General features: G+C 41.3%; 1 protein-coding gene and 1 pseudogene across 2 annotated transcripts in view; one reads left to right on the top strand and one right to left on the bottom strand.

Annotated features, from left to right (window-relative positions):
• The first annotated feature begins 2,054 nt into the window (after positions 1-2,054).
• On the top strand, positions 2,055-4,627 carry LOC308440001 (heterogeneous nuclear ribonucleoprotein Q-like; annotated as a pseudogene). Its single transcript has 3 exons — positions 2,055-2,705; positions 3,468-3,689; positions 3,926-4,627. The product of its transcript is annotated as a heterogeneous nuclear ribonucleoprotein Q-like (transcript).
• A 3,233-nt stretch (positions 4,628-7,860) lies between these two features.
• LOC308440002 (PRAME family member 3-like) overlaps positions 7,861-13,597 on the bottom strand; it is a gene marked incomplete at both ends in the record, with an annotated part of 55,354 nt that continues 49,617 nt past the window's right edge. Inside the window, one exon of the mRNA XM_080941925.1 lies at positions 7,861-7,914. Coding sequence (XP_080798051.1) covers positions 7,861-7,914 — 54 coding nt within the window. The remainder of the gene's footprint in view (positions 7,915-13,597) is intronic.

The raw sequence follows: 13,597 nt of genomic DNA on the forward strand, positions 1-13,597 counted from the left end.
AGAAATATATTTTCCTCTTGGCCTTTTGAAAGAAATGCAGAACTTAAATCATGAGACTCATACCCGTGGGCTCATTTCAGACTTGTCACCTCCAGAACTGTAAGACATTATACATGTAGTCTTTTCCTGTGCCATATTTGTGATCATTTCTAACATCAGCTATTAGCATCTAAAAATATACCTAACTCAAAGACAAACAGGAGGAGAATTGATGCTAAAAGACCAGTATGGCCAGGGTACTGATGCTGTCATTAGGTTGAGAAGAGGTGATGGTTCATGAATCCAGGTTCATGGCTAACATGTTTGAGCTGGAATCACAGACATCTTCCAGACAAACCAGTTGAAGAAGTCAGGGAAACATGACAAAGCTCCTGTTAGCTTCCTTACTACTAAGACATATCTTCCTGTGGGATACCATTTTTTTCCAAAAGAGCATAAAGTGGATCCAAAGTAGAGCCTGAAGCCCAGCACTTCATATTTTCTGCGTTCATCCATCACAGAAATGGAAATCTGTGGTAAGTGAAAACTACAGTTAATACTGTGGGACAACTCCAGTTGAGTGGAGTCTGAAGGTATTAGAGAATTGAGTAAAAATCAGAAAGAATGAACAGGTATGTGGATAGGGAGACATGGGGTGGGAGAACCTCTGTTATTCCAATTTCCATGAGGTGGCATGAGGCAGGGTGACTCCCAAACTCACAATTTCTTTGTCTTTTTAGGAGTCTACAGAAAGCCCCCCTTATTGGCCCAACCACCTCTTCCGATAAAATCAAGAGAGATGGAGATATTGCAATGCTGTTCAGAAACAATGTTTGAAACCTTCATTCTGGTTGTGCACAGAGAAGGGGTAGAAGAAGTCTGTACGAATCTTGTTGAGAGCCTTATTCTGGTGCCTCCCAGGTCAACATCTCCATATCTCCCACGACTGCTGCACATGCCAGGACCTACAGATGCTACAGTTCTTCCAGTGGACATGCTCGTGTGTGGTGGTCAGAGCCAAATCACCCCCTGGACATCATAGCCACAGGCGAGTGTCTCCAGAATTATTCTTTAAATGGGTTTATATATGTGTTGGATATTCTAAAATTGGGAAGTTGCAAGAGGTCAGGAGGATGAGTACTGGTACTTATGCAGTGTAGACTTGAGAGGTTTAATGACAAAAGCAATGATTAAAAAACTCAAGTTCATGCTATTATGTAAAAAGAGGAGAAAGTAAAGACGGAGTAATAGAGTATGTTATAATCTAAAGAGTAAAAGAAATAATTTTTAAAAAACACAGGAGGGTCAGAGGAGTTATGAACAGAGACTAAGAGCCTAGAGCCAAGGTGAGGCAGTGCATGGTCAGAATGAGGACCTTCCCTTCTTACCTTTCCAGGTGACCGGGGCAGCTCAGGAGCTGAGTTTCACTTCATCGCATCTCCCTTCTCAGCTAGAAGAAACAGATAGAGCCTGTATCTAACATGGACCTGGCCTGCTCCTTCACCATGGTTCCCCACAATGCCTTTAGTTTGATACTCCCTCTTTCCTTTAGTTAAGTCATAATGGTCCTGGAGGAAGATGCTGAACACTAGTATCACTGTGATTGTCTTCCTTGCCTATATCTCCTAACCGGCTATCCAAGACAATATACTAAAATAACCATTGTTATTACAGAATGGCTCAGGAGAAAGTGGCCATTTGAGTTCAAAAGAGATAAGTATTAGAGTCGGATTGCGAGCACTTAATTCTCCTACAGAGTTTTGGGATTCAATTCCCAGCACTGACAGTGATTCACAACCAATTCTAGTCCCAGAGGATCTGATGCCCTCTTCTGACCTCATAGAGCGCTGCACATATGTAGATTCATGCAGACAAAGACATGCAAATACAAATAAAATCAAATTTAAAAATTAAAGAAAAGGCTGTAGAGATAGTCAAGTGTTTAAGAACACTTGTTACAGTTGAGGGGCAAGATTGTGTGGCTGCACGGTTGGGGGGGGGCTCGGACTGCAACTGTGGTTTGATGTTTTAAAGGCAGTGATGAGCGTCTTGGCCTGGTACTCAATCTCTGGAACATGGCTACAGAACTTGTTAATAGGAATGGTTCTGAAGAGCACATAGAAACTACTTCAGCAGTTACCTATTCAGAACACTTTTAGACATTGCTTGATGCTGGTTTACCACAGAAAGTTGCTGAAAACTAGATGAAATTTACGTTGCAGGGCTGATTGCACAGTGTTTTAGATGAAAGAGCTATAGAAGCCTTCAAAGGGTTCAGTGAACACGGCGCATTGGCAGTGATCTCTCTCATGTTCAGAATGAGTGGACTCATGAAGACTGACAGGCAGAGAGAGAAACAAGGGACCAAAGTAGCCGACTCTAGTAAAGGACCAGATGAGGCAAAGATTAAGGCACATTTGGACAGAACAGGCTACATACTTGCTGTGACTACAGGTCAGAGGACGTGTGGGAAACCACCTCCAGATTCTGTTTATTAGGGTCAGCAGCCATCTGCTGGCACTGAGATATTTGTGGGGAAGATCCCAGAGACTGTTTGAGGATGAGCTTGTTTTATTATTTGAGAAAGCTGGACCTATATGGGATCTTTGTTTAATGATGGATCCGCTTACTGGTCTCAACAGAGGTTATGCATTTGTCACTTTTTGCACAGAAGAAGCAGCACAAGGGGCTTTTAAATTGTATAATAATCATAAAATTCATTCCAGGTTGTAAGTGGATACAAGCCCCAAAACTTAGGATACACAAGGAACCATCCACAGAACTTACAAAGCTCAATGAAAAGGAAGGCCAGACAGTGGATGCCTCAGTCTTTCTTACAAGGAAGAACAAAACATTCATGGGAGGAAATAAAGGGACAAATAGAGGAGCAGGGATTGCAGAAAAGATCACCCAGAGACTGCCTCACCTAGGGATACACCCCATATGCAGTCACTAAACTGAAGCACTGTTGCAAGTAGTGCTTCCTGGCAGGAAACAGATATGGATGCCTCCTCAGAGGCTCTGCCAGAGCCATACTGATACAGAGGAGGATGCTTGCAGCTAACCATCATAATGAACATGAAGACCCTAATGAAGTAGCTAGAGAAAGGACTGAAGAAGCTGCTGAAAGGGTCTGCAACCTAATGGGAAGAACAAAATTATTAACTATCCAAACCCACCACAGCTCCCAGGGACTAAAACACCAACCAATGAGTTCACATGGAGAGACCCATGGCCCCAGGTGCATATGCAGCAGAGGATAGCATTGTCTGGCATCAATGGCAGGAGAGGCCTGTGGTCCAACAAAGGCTCATTTTCCCAGTGCAGGGGAACACCAAAGTGCTGAGGTGAAAGAGGGTGGTTGGGAGAGGGAGCACCTTCATGGAGGCAATGGGAGGGGGAGGGGAAACTAGATTGTGGGAAAGGGATAACATCTGAAATGTAAATGCAGAGAATTTTCAATAAAAAAAATTTGGGGTAAAAAAAAGAAAAGAAGATTGTTCCACTGGTGTCTGCATCTCAGTTGCCAACAATAGGCTTTTTGTGGGCTCTATTGATGAGAGTAAAACCCAGGAACAGACTCTTGACAAATTTGGTAAAGTGACAGAGGGTCTCACAGATGTCATCTCTACCACCAACCTGATGATTAAAACAAAACAGCTTTTTTCTTTCTTGAATATGAAGATCACGAGGGCTGGAGAGATGGCTCAGTGGTTAAGAGCCCTGACTGCTCTTCCAGAGGTCCTGAGTTCAAATCACAGCAACCACATGGTGGCTCACAACCATCTGTAATGGGATATGATGACCTCTTCTGGTGTGTCTGAAGACAGCATATATATATATCACAAATCTTTAAAAAAAAAGGAAAGAAAGAAAATCACAAAACAGCTGTCCAGGCAAGGTTAATGAGTGGTCTGGGGAAATGTTGGAACTGTTGAATAAATAGGCTTATCCTATTAAAGATCCTTATCCTGAAGTTATGGCAAAAGTGCTGTTTGTACACAGCCTTGCTTGTAACAAAAGAAATTTTAGAAAATCATTTAGTCAGTTTTGGAAACTGGAACAAGTGAAGAAGCTAAGAGTATGCTTTCATTCATTTTGATGAGAGAGATGGTGCTGTCAAGGCTATGGGAAAAATAAATGGAAAAGACTTGGAGGGAGAAAATATTGAAATTGCTTTTGCCAAGCCACCATATTAGAAGAGGGGAGAAAGAAAAGCTCAGAGGCAAGCAGCAAAGAATCAAATGTATGATGATTGCTACTATTATGGTCCACCTCATATCCCCCCAAGAAAAGGTCGAGGGCATGGAGGTAGAGGTGGCTATGGATAGCCTCCAGACTATTATAGATATGAGGGTTATTTATGATTATTATGGTTATGATTTCCATATCATGGTGGATATCAAGATCCATATTATGGTTATGAATATTTTCAAGTTGGAGCTAGAGGAAGGGGTGGTAGAGGAGCAAGGAATGCTGCTGCATCCAGAGGTCGCAGGGCTGCTCCTCCCCGTGGTAGAGCTGGTTATCCACAGAGGGGGGGTCTGGATCAACAAGAGGTATACATGGTGTGAGAGGAGGTGCCCAACAGCAAAGAGGCCATGGGCAGGGAAAAGGGGCTGATGTCAGTCCCTACCCATTACAGTGAAGATTGATATGCTATGTAGGATTACACCAGAAGGTTGCAGGGGAATAATGGTAAGTAAAATTAAGCAACCTTAAATATCTTGGATGTATAGGAGCTTATTCTATTGCAGAAGACCTTCTAGTGAAAATCATGGAATCAAATATGGGGCATTGAACTAACACCTTTCCACCATGACATTTCCCTACCCTGGGATATTGAGTCTTGACAAGACCAAGGGCTTCTCTTCTCATTGATGCCCAACAAACCATGCTCTGCTACATATGTAGCTGGATCCATGGGTACATCTATTTCTACTCTTTAAACAGTCGCTTAGCCCTTAAGAAGCTCTGGTTAGTTGGTGTCTTAGTCAGGGTTTCTTTTCCTGCACAACCATCATGACCAAGAAGCAAGTTGGGGAGGAAAGGGTTTATTCAGCTTACACTTCCACATTGCTGTTCATGATCAAAGGAAGTCAGGACTGGAACTCAAGCAGGTCAGGAAGCAGGAGCTGAGTACAGGACATGGATGGATGCTACTTACTGGCTTGCTTCCCCTGGCTTGCTCAGCCTGCTTTCTTATAGAACCCAGGTCTACCAGCAAAGGGAAAGCAATAGAAAGACAGGGCACCGAGTGGAGGGAAGGGGTTGCCATCCCAGTCAAAACTCTGACCCATAATTGTTCCTGTCTGGAAATAAAAAACTGCAGAGATAAAAATGGAGAAGAACCAGAGAAAAATAAGGTGAACAAGGAATCTGGTTTATTCCTACATCAGCACTCCAGAGCCTGAGGAAAGAGCTCCATTACTTTAAGGCCAATCCAGGCTACACAGTGAGACCCTAAAGCCAAGAAAACAAGCTTGGCCTGTGAGTACCATGTTGGAAAGGCAGAAGAGGGAACATTGTGATGACTGGGGTTCTGCTAGACAGTGGTTTCTCTTGGCTGTGGTTTCTTCCTAGAGATTGGAGGCTGCCTCTGTAAGCCTCTAGTCTCTGGGCAGACTAACCTTTCAGAGCAGAGCCAGGATGCTTCTCCTTGCTTCCATTCTGTCTGTAGTCTTGGCGCACTGTTCATTTTATACAGAGCGTGACATTTTAATTTCACGACAAGCTTGCTGCTGACAGACGACCTCATGGGGAAGCAGATGGGCTGTGTGATTACAACTCAGCATTATTTGTTCCGTAGTGTGGCATTCTGTTACAGCCACCACTTTATTCTTGGCACCTTTTTAAATAAAAAAAGTCACCATAATGCTGTAGACCCTGCAGGAGAAACAGATATTAAGACAAGCGCCTCTTCTGTGTGCCAAGCACTGGCATCTACAGCAGAACTGCTCTTTCGAGGGTAGCTCTTACGGCCTCCATCTTCCCGTGTGTTTCTCATAATCTGTACTGCCTTGTTCCTCGTGACGACTGGAAGGCACAGTAACATATCAGAGCATTGAGGAAACTCCAAGGAGAGAGAACACTGTTTAAAATCACTCTTTAAAATCCCAGCAGATCTTTATGTACTCAACCCCTTCCAAGGCAGCAGTTACAATAGTGTTCTCACAAGTTAGTAACTAGTTTCCAAGACGACTGTGGAAATATTCAAATACTAATTTAGATATAGTGCTGTACAGTTTGACTTACTACTTTGGAGACTGAGGCAGGAGGGTCACTTGAGTACAACATTGTGGAATCTAACGTTCAAAAAAAAAAAAAAAAAAAAAAAAAACTCAAGAGATGGTCAGCACTCAGTACATGATGGCTCACAAGCATGAGGTCCAGAGTTTAGAATCCACATAAGCGTCAGACGTGGCAACTCTCATATATAACTCATATCCTGGGTCGGAGGAAACACTGGAGGAGGTGGAGACAGGTAGATCCTTGAAACTCAATGGCTGGCCAGGCAAACTTCAGGTTTAAAGAAACCTGGAAATCTGTTTGTCTTTATCATAAACAGAACTCCTTCCTTCATTTGTCTTTTTTCCTGGAGCTCAGTTGAGTCGCCGAGAGATGGAAAACACCAGGCAATTTTAATTTAGAATCAACAGATAACACAATCGCTGGGCACAAAATCTAGAATCCGAAATTCCCAAGGTGTTCTTCGTTAGAAATCTGGTAGCGGATCCTGGTGGATTCCACCGACCGAACTAATCGCCCCCAGCCTACATCATGTCTGCCTTGCTCCTGCTCTCCAAAAAGCGTTCCACCTGCTTCTGATGAGCCTGTTCTGCATGACGATTCAAGCGGAACCGAGTTGGAAGATTCTGTCGGTGTTCCCAAAACCGATGCCCATATGCCTTAATGCATAACTATTTTCTTGTTTGTTTGACACCATTGAAACCTTTGATGTACTGTACTTGCCCTTAGACACAGAGATAGCAGGGTTATGGGGATTATAGAACTCTTGCCTTATCAAGTAATTTTGGCATGCTTTTGTGCAGAGAGACTGTGTTTCTGCTCTAGATGGTGTGCAAACTCCATACTCAAAAGTAACATGACAAAGTGGTTATAGCACAAGCACTTGCTGCACTCTAAATGGGCACCTCTCCCTCTGTTTGGCTTAGTATGCTATAGAAAAAATGTTGGGTCTGTGTATGGATAGCCCCTGCACCCTGAGCCTTCGAGGCATTGCACCAGGAATGGGTGTCCTACACTTAGGCAGCCTTTGCACCCTGCAGGGCTTGATCCCATTGCACGCAGGAAGGTGCCTTACACAAAATTATTACTGATCATGGTCTTGAACCCTAAAGGTCCAACAAGAGCCTGAAGGTTGATCGGCCATGTTTTATGTTTTTTATTTAAGAGAAAAGGGAGAAATGTAGGAAGCCGTTGGCGCCAATAGATGGCGACAGCTTCCCGCCCATTATTCAGCCTATAATAACCTTTCCCCTCGTGTTGCTTGGCAACCACATAAGTAATAGCCCAATCTCGGGGCACATGAATGAGCTACTGGAAGATGCACCAATCAGGTAGCAACACAAGTCTCTTAGGCATATATAAGCAGTGCATTTCTCTCCCACAGGGGAGATCGCACGTGTGAGGGAGAGACTCGGTAAGAGAGATCGCATGAGGAAGACCCGGTGAGGGGAGATCCCACAAAAGGAGGTCACAGGTGAGAGATCACCTATACAGAAGACCCCAGTAGGGAGATGCCCTGACCAAGAGAGATTGTCTGCTCAGAGAGAAGTTCCCCGCTCAGGAAGTCCCCTGCTCAGAGTGCTGTACATTAAAGGTTGTCCGAAGAAGAATCTTGTTGTTGTTGCATGCCTGTTACTGCCGGCTGGACATGAGGCGCGAGACAAGTGGCCCTAGGAAGAGGGAACTCTAGAGACACAGTGAATAACAGAAAAAACAGGAAAGCTATCTTCAAGCTGGGCTCCTCAACATGTCTCTGTTTCCAACCACTATCACTAAACACATGCCACACTCCCTAGTGCAGTCTCCCTGGCCTTGAAACTCATAAGCTGACCCAGGCCAGAAGAATTGGATGGCATTGTCCGCTCCTATCTGATAGATACAGGTCAGTTCTGGAGTTCATAGTGCTCACCACTAAAAATATTGTCCATAAATACCAACACCTGGCATCTGACAAAAGCCAACACATGTGCAAGCTTCTTAAAGTACATGATGAGACTCCCCAAACTACTACACTTACCCCAGACTGTGTTGCATGCCACATCATATATGTTTAAGAATAAAGTGTCTGACACCTTGATACGTTTCCGGAGGAATATCTTCCTCTCTTACTCAAGTTATCTACAGAAATCTGATGAGATCAGAGTACTTTTCAACACTGTATTCCTGAGAACAACACATTGTTCCTCTCACAGAGCTATTTCCTGAAATCCTATGCTACTCAGCAGATAATTTAGGTCTCTCAGCAAAGCAACTTCTGGCCTGTCAATTCCTGGCTTTTTGCAAAATTCATCAGAAATTTTTGACTCATGGTCTGCCATTTAGGAATGTCAAGGCTCCAGATCATAAGCCCTACTCTTGGAAGGACTAGCTCAGGCCCACTCCTCCAGTAAGTTCCCCAACCCCTGCCAAGAACTCACTGTGCTTTCCCCAGGACCACTTTTTTTTTCCTGTTTTTGAACATGACAGAAGGTTTGCCTCTTTCTGCCTAGGTGTAGTCTCTGCTTGTCCTCTCTTCTCCCTCCGAATTAGCCCGAGCAGCATGGACATCATGCCTACTTGTGAACCCAATGGCTCTGAAGGAATACCCCACAGGCAGTTTCTATCACCACAACACTGCTGACATCACAGAAGATTTTAGGGCTCTCCTGGATACAAGAGAATGTCCAGGGAATTGACGGCTGATGAAGTCACTGGGAACTGCCACGATCTATATGCTAGCCAGCTTGGGCCAAACTGACTAGTTTCAGAGGTGTGATTACTTGAGATCCCCTTTGGAAACTCAGTACCTTTTCCTTCATAAGATAGACATTACTTTGTGCTTAATTTCATATCTAATTAATTAGATGGAAAGTGTTTTTTTCATGGTTATGGCATGGGTGATTCATCTTCAATCAGACCTAAAGCTCTATGCTATTTGAATGGGCAAGATTCTACTCCATAATACATGTACTCTTTGGGTCCATACATACAGACAGTTCACAGACACAAGATTTTCCAGAGGCCAAAATTATTTTCCTCCATGTTTAATTTTATCCAAGTTTGGTCACATTTTCTTATTGTGCATGCCTTGATGGTGGACATTCTTTCAATGTAAACAGACATTAGTTTTTATGAAATATCTCTTTCAGAATCCCATTCTTTTGCAATGAAAACTTCCAAGGACTTGACACCATAGTTCTCCAGGTAAAAAAAACATATCAGTTGGAAAGTTAGTTCCTTTTTAAAAATATAAATTCTCATAGTCTCCATTTCTCCAATACAACCAATTAAGTAAATATTTGTGAGCAAATGCCATCAGGGCTATTGGATTGTACCTCTATAGTCCAATTAGCTATCACTTCTCCAATCTCTACCATCCTGAGTTCTCAGGTCCAGTCCTGAGGGTGTTGGGAGTTTGGAATATGATACTGTATTTAAGATACATAGGACACAATAGGAAGGGTAAGGAATGGAAAGGCCACAAGTCTTGTGAAACTTCAATGTTAGTGGATGCATACATTCAGGAGAATTCTTCCTTCTTGACATGGGTGTTCTGAATCCATGGTTAAATACCACCTAATCTCTAAGGTATAAGAGTGGGAAAAATCATGTAAATGCAGGAGCTGTTTTCAAACTCAGAAGTCCCCTCAGTCTTTCAAATAGTGAGATGACTTGCCTTTATGGTGAAATGTATGACCGGGTAATGTTAAAAGAAATAGAGAATTGATATCTATCTGTTAATATCTGAACCTGGAAAGCAGTGAGGTAGGCAATCTAAACAAATATTATAGGGATGACCCTGTCCCTGTATTGGGTACAGCAGGCACAAAGCAAGCAGGAGACCTGACCACCATTCTCTAGACCCTACTGAGAGATCTGCAGTGTTTCCTTCAATGTCCCTTTCTTTATTTTCATGTGTTCATGTCTCAGAGATCTGCATTCAGAATCAAGTTTCCCCTATATACCTAAATAATTCCCTATTAATTGACAAGTTTTGGCTTCTCCAAATTGGTTTTTGGGACCATTTACATGGAAAAGTGTTTTACAACACTTTACTCTGGAGTCCTGTCTTCCTTTATCAATAGGGTGTGTTTATTCTATGCAGCAAAAGGCTGGAATCTTTTTGTTTCCAGTTGGTAAGCCTTTGTCATGTATTGTGAATTGAATCCATTGATATTGAGAGATATTAAAATGCAATGATTTTTAGATTCACTTATTTTTGTTTTTCAAGTTAGTATTTTGTGTGTGAGAGATTTTCTTATTTGGTGTTCTTTGTTATTGAAAAACTTTATTTTAAAAAAAGATAAATGTAAAAATTTTCAGCATTTTTGCATAAAAATATAGAAATACATTATTAAGGTTGTAATTAAGTATTTGTGGGTATGTATACATACACATAAGTATATATATAACAATAATGTAGGAAAAATGGCTATTAATTTGAGGGGATAGGTGAGAAACTAAGAGGTTCTGTAGGAAGGAAAGGGGGATATGATACAGTGCCAATTAATAAAAATATATATATATATATTTTTTTTGCTTAAACTTCACACAGTCTGTGAGTTGTTTCTGGGGTGTTCAGAGCTTTCTGTGGTTAGTATCGATTATCAGTGACTGCATATTATGTCTGTTCTTTTGTGACTGGGTTATCTCACTCAGGATGATATTCTCTAGATGCATCTATTTTCTTAAGAATTTTGTTAAGCCATTGTTTCTGACAGCTGAGTAGTACTCCATTGTGTAAATGTACCACAATTTTTGTATCCATTCATCTACTGAAGGACATCTGGGTTCTTTCCAGCTTCTGGCTATTATAAATAGAGCTGAAATGATCATTGTGGTGCATGCATGTTTGTACTGTGTTGGAGTGTCTCTGGGTCTCTAGGGTAAATGCCCAGAAGTAGAATAACTGGGTCTTTAGGTAGTACTATGTCCAAATTTCTGAGTAATCGCCAGACTGATATCAAGAGTGGTTGTATCAGTTTAAAACTTCACCAACAGTGGAGAAGTGTTCCTCTTTCTCAACATCCTCGCCAGCATCTGTTGTCATCTGAGTTTTGGATCTTGCCCAATCTGACTGGTGTGAGGTGGAATCTCAGGGTTGTTTTAATCTGCATTTCCGTGATGGCTAAGGATGTTGAGCACATCCTTAGATGTTTTTAGCCATTTGACAATCTTTGATTGAGAACTTTTTTTTAAGTCTGTACATTATTTTTAATAAGGTTCTTTGATTCTCTGGTGTCTAGCTTTTTGAATTCTTTGTATACCTTAATATTAGGCCTCTATCTGATGTGGGGTTGATAAAGATCTTTTCCCACTCTGTTGGCTGCTGTTTTATTTTCTTGACAGTGTCTTTAGACTAAAAGAAACTTTGCAATCTCATTAAGTGCCATTTGTCAATTTTTGACCTTAGAGCTCGAGCCATTGGTGTTCTGTTTAGGAAATTTTCTCCTGTGCCTATGAGTTCTAAGGTTTTCCCTAATTTCTTATCTAAAAGTTTCAGTGTGCCTGGTTTAATGTGGAGATCTTTGATCCACTTACACTTGAGCTTTGTACAAGGAGATAAGAAAGGGTCTATTTTCATATTTCTGCATGCTGAGTGCCAGTAGGACCAACACCATTTGCTGAATAGGCTGTCCTTTTTCCACTGAATATTTAGTGAACCTTTATCAAAATTCAAGTGACCATATACAAGAGGGCTCATTTTTGGTTCTTCTATTCTATTCCGTTGATCCAGTTGCCATTTCTGTACCAATACCATGCAATTTTCTGCACCTTGTAATATAGCTTGAGGTCAGGGATTGTGATACCAGCAGATGTTTTCTTGTTTTTGAGGATGGATTTCGATATTCTAGGTCTTTTGTTATTCCAGATGAAATTGCACATTGCTCTTTCAAACTCAATGAAAAACTGGGTTAGATCCTTCCAATCCATGAGCATGGGAGATCTTTCCATTTTCTGAGATCTTCCTCGATTTCCTTCCTTAGAGGTTTGAAGTTCTTGTCTTATAGGTCCTTCACTTGCTTATTTAGAGACCCACCAAGGTATTTCATAGTTTTAATGACTATTGTGAAGGGTATTGTTTCCCTAATTTTTTTCTCCACATGTTTGTCCTTTAAGTAGAAGAAGGCTACTGATTTGTTTGAGTTAATTTTATATCCAGCCACTTTGCTGAACTCGTTTATCAGCTGTAGGAGTTCTCTGGTGGAATTTATGGGGTCACTTAGTACACTATCATGTCCTTTGAAAGTAATGATGTTTTTACTTCTTTCTTTTTAATTTCTATCCCTCTGATTTCCTTTTCCTGTCTAATTGTTCTGGCCAGGTCTTCCAGTACGATGTTGAATAGGTAGGGGGAGAGTGGGCAGCCCTGTCGAGTCTCTGATTTTAGTGGAATTGCTTCAAGTTTCCCACTGTTAAGTTTGATGTTAGCTGCTGGTTTGCTGTATATTGCATTTATTATGTTTAGGTATGGGCCTTGGATTCCTGTTCTTTCCAAGACTATTAACATGAAGGGGTGTTAGATTTTGTCAAATGGTTTCTCAGCATCTAGTGAGATAACCATGTGGTTTTTTTTTTCTTTGAGTTTGTTTATATGGTGGATTACATTGATGGATTTCTTTATATTAAACCATTCCTTCATCCCAGGGATGAAGCCTACTTGATCATGGTGAATGATCGTTTTGATATGTTCTTGGATTCTGTTTGCAAGAATTTTGATGGGCATTTTTGCATCAATGTTCCTAAGTGAGATTGGTCTGAAGTTCTCTTTCCTTGTAGGGTCTTTGTGTGGTTTAGGAACGAGGGTTATTGTAGCCTCAAAAAATTAGTTAGGTAGTTTTCCATCTGATTCTATTTTGTGGAATAGTTTGGAGTGTATTGGTATTATGTCATCAATAAATATTTGATAAAACTCTACACTGAACTTATCTTGACCTTGGATTTTTTTTTGGGGGGGGGTTGGGAGGATTTTATGACTGCTTCTATTTCTTCGGTGTTATGGGATTATTTTTATGGGTTACCTGATTTAAATTGGTATCTTGGGTCTGTCTAGGAATTCATTCATTTCCCCCAGATTTTCCAGCTTTGTTGCATATAGGCTTTTGTAGTAGGGTCTGATGATTTCTTGAATTTCCTCAGTTTCGATCATTATTTCTCCACTTTCCTTTCTGATTTTGTTAAATTGGATACTCTCACTTTGCCCTCTAGTTAGATTTACCCTGGAATGAGTGAAAAGTACACTTCCTCATCTTTTTTTCTAACTTTTGGTTGTAAATCTAGTTTATTCTATATTAGAATGGCCACTCCAGCTTGCTTCTTGGGGCCATTTGCTTGGAATGTTTTTTCCCAACCTCTTACTCTGAGATAGTATCTGTCTTTTTCTATGAGA

The sequence above is a fragment of the Micromys minutus genome (assembly GCF_963924665.1).
Source record: "Micromys minutus genome assembly, chromosome: 30".
In the NCBI taxonomy this organism is placed as follows: Eukaryota; Metazoa; Chordata; class Mammalia; order Rodentia; family Muridae; genus Micromys; species Micromys minutus.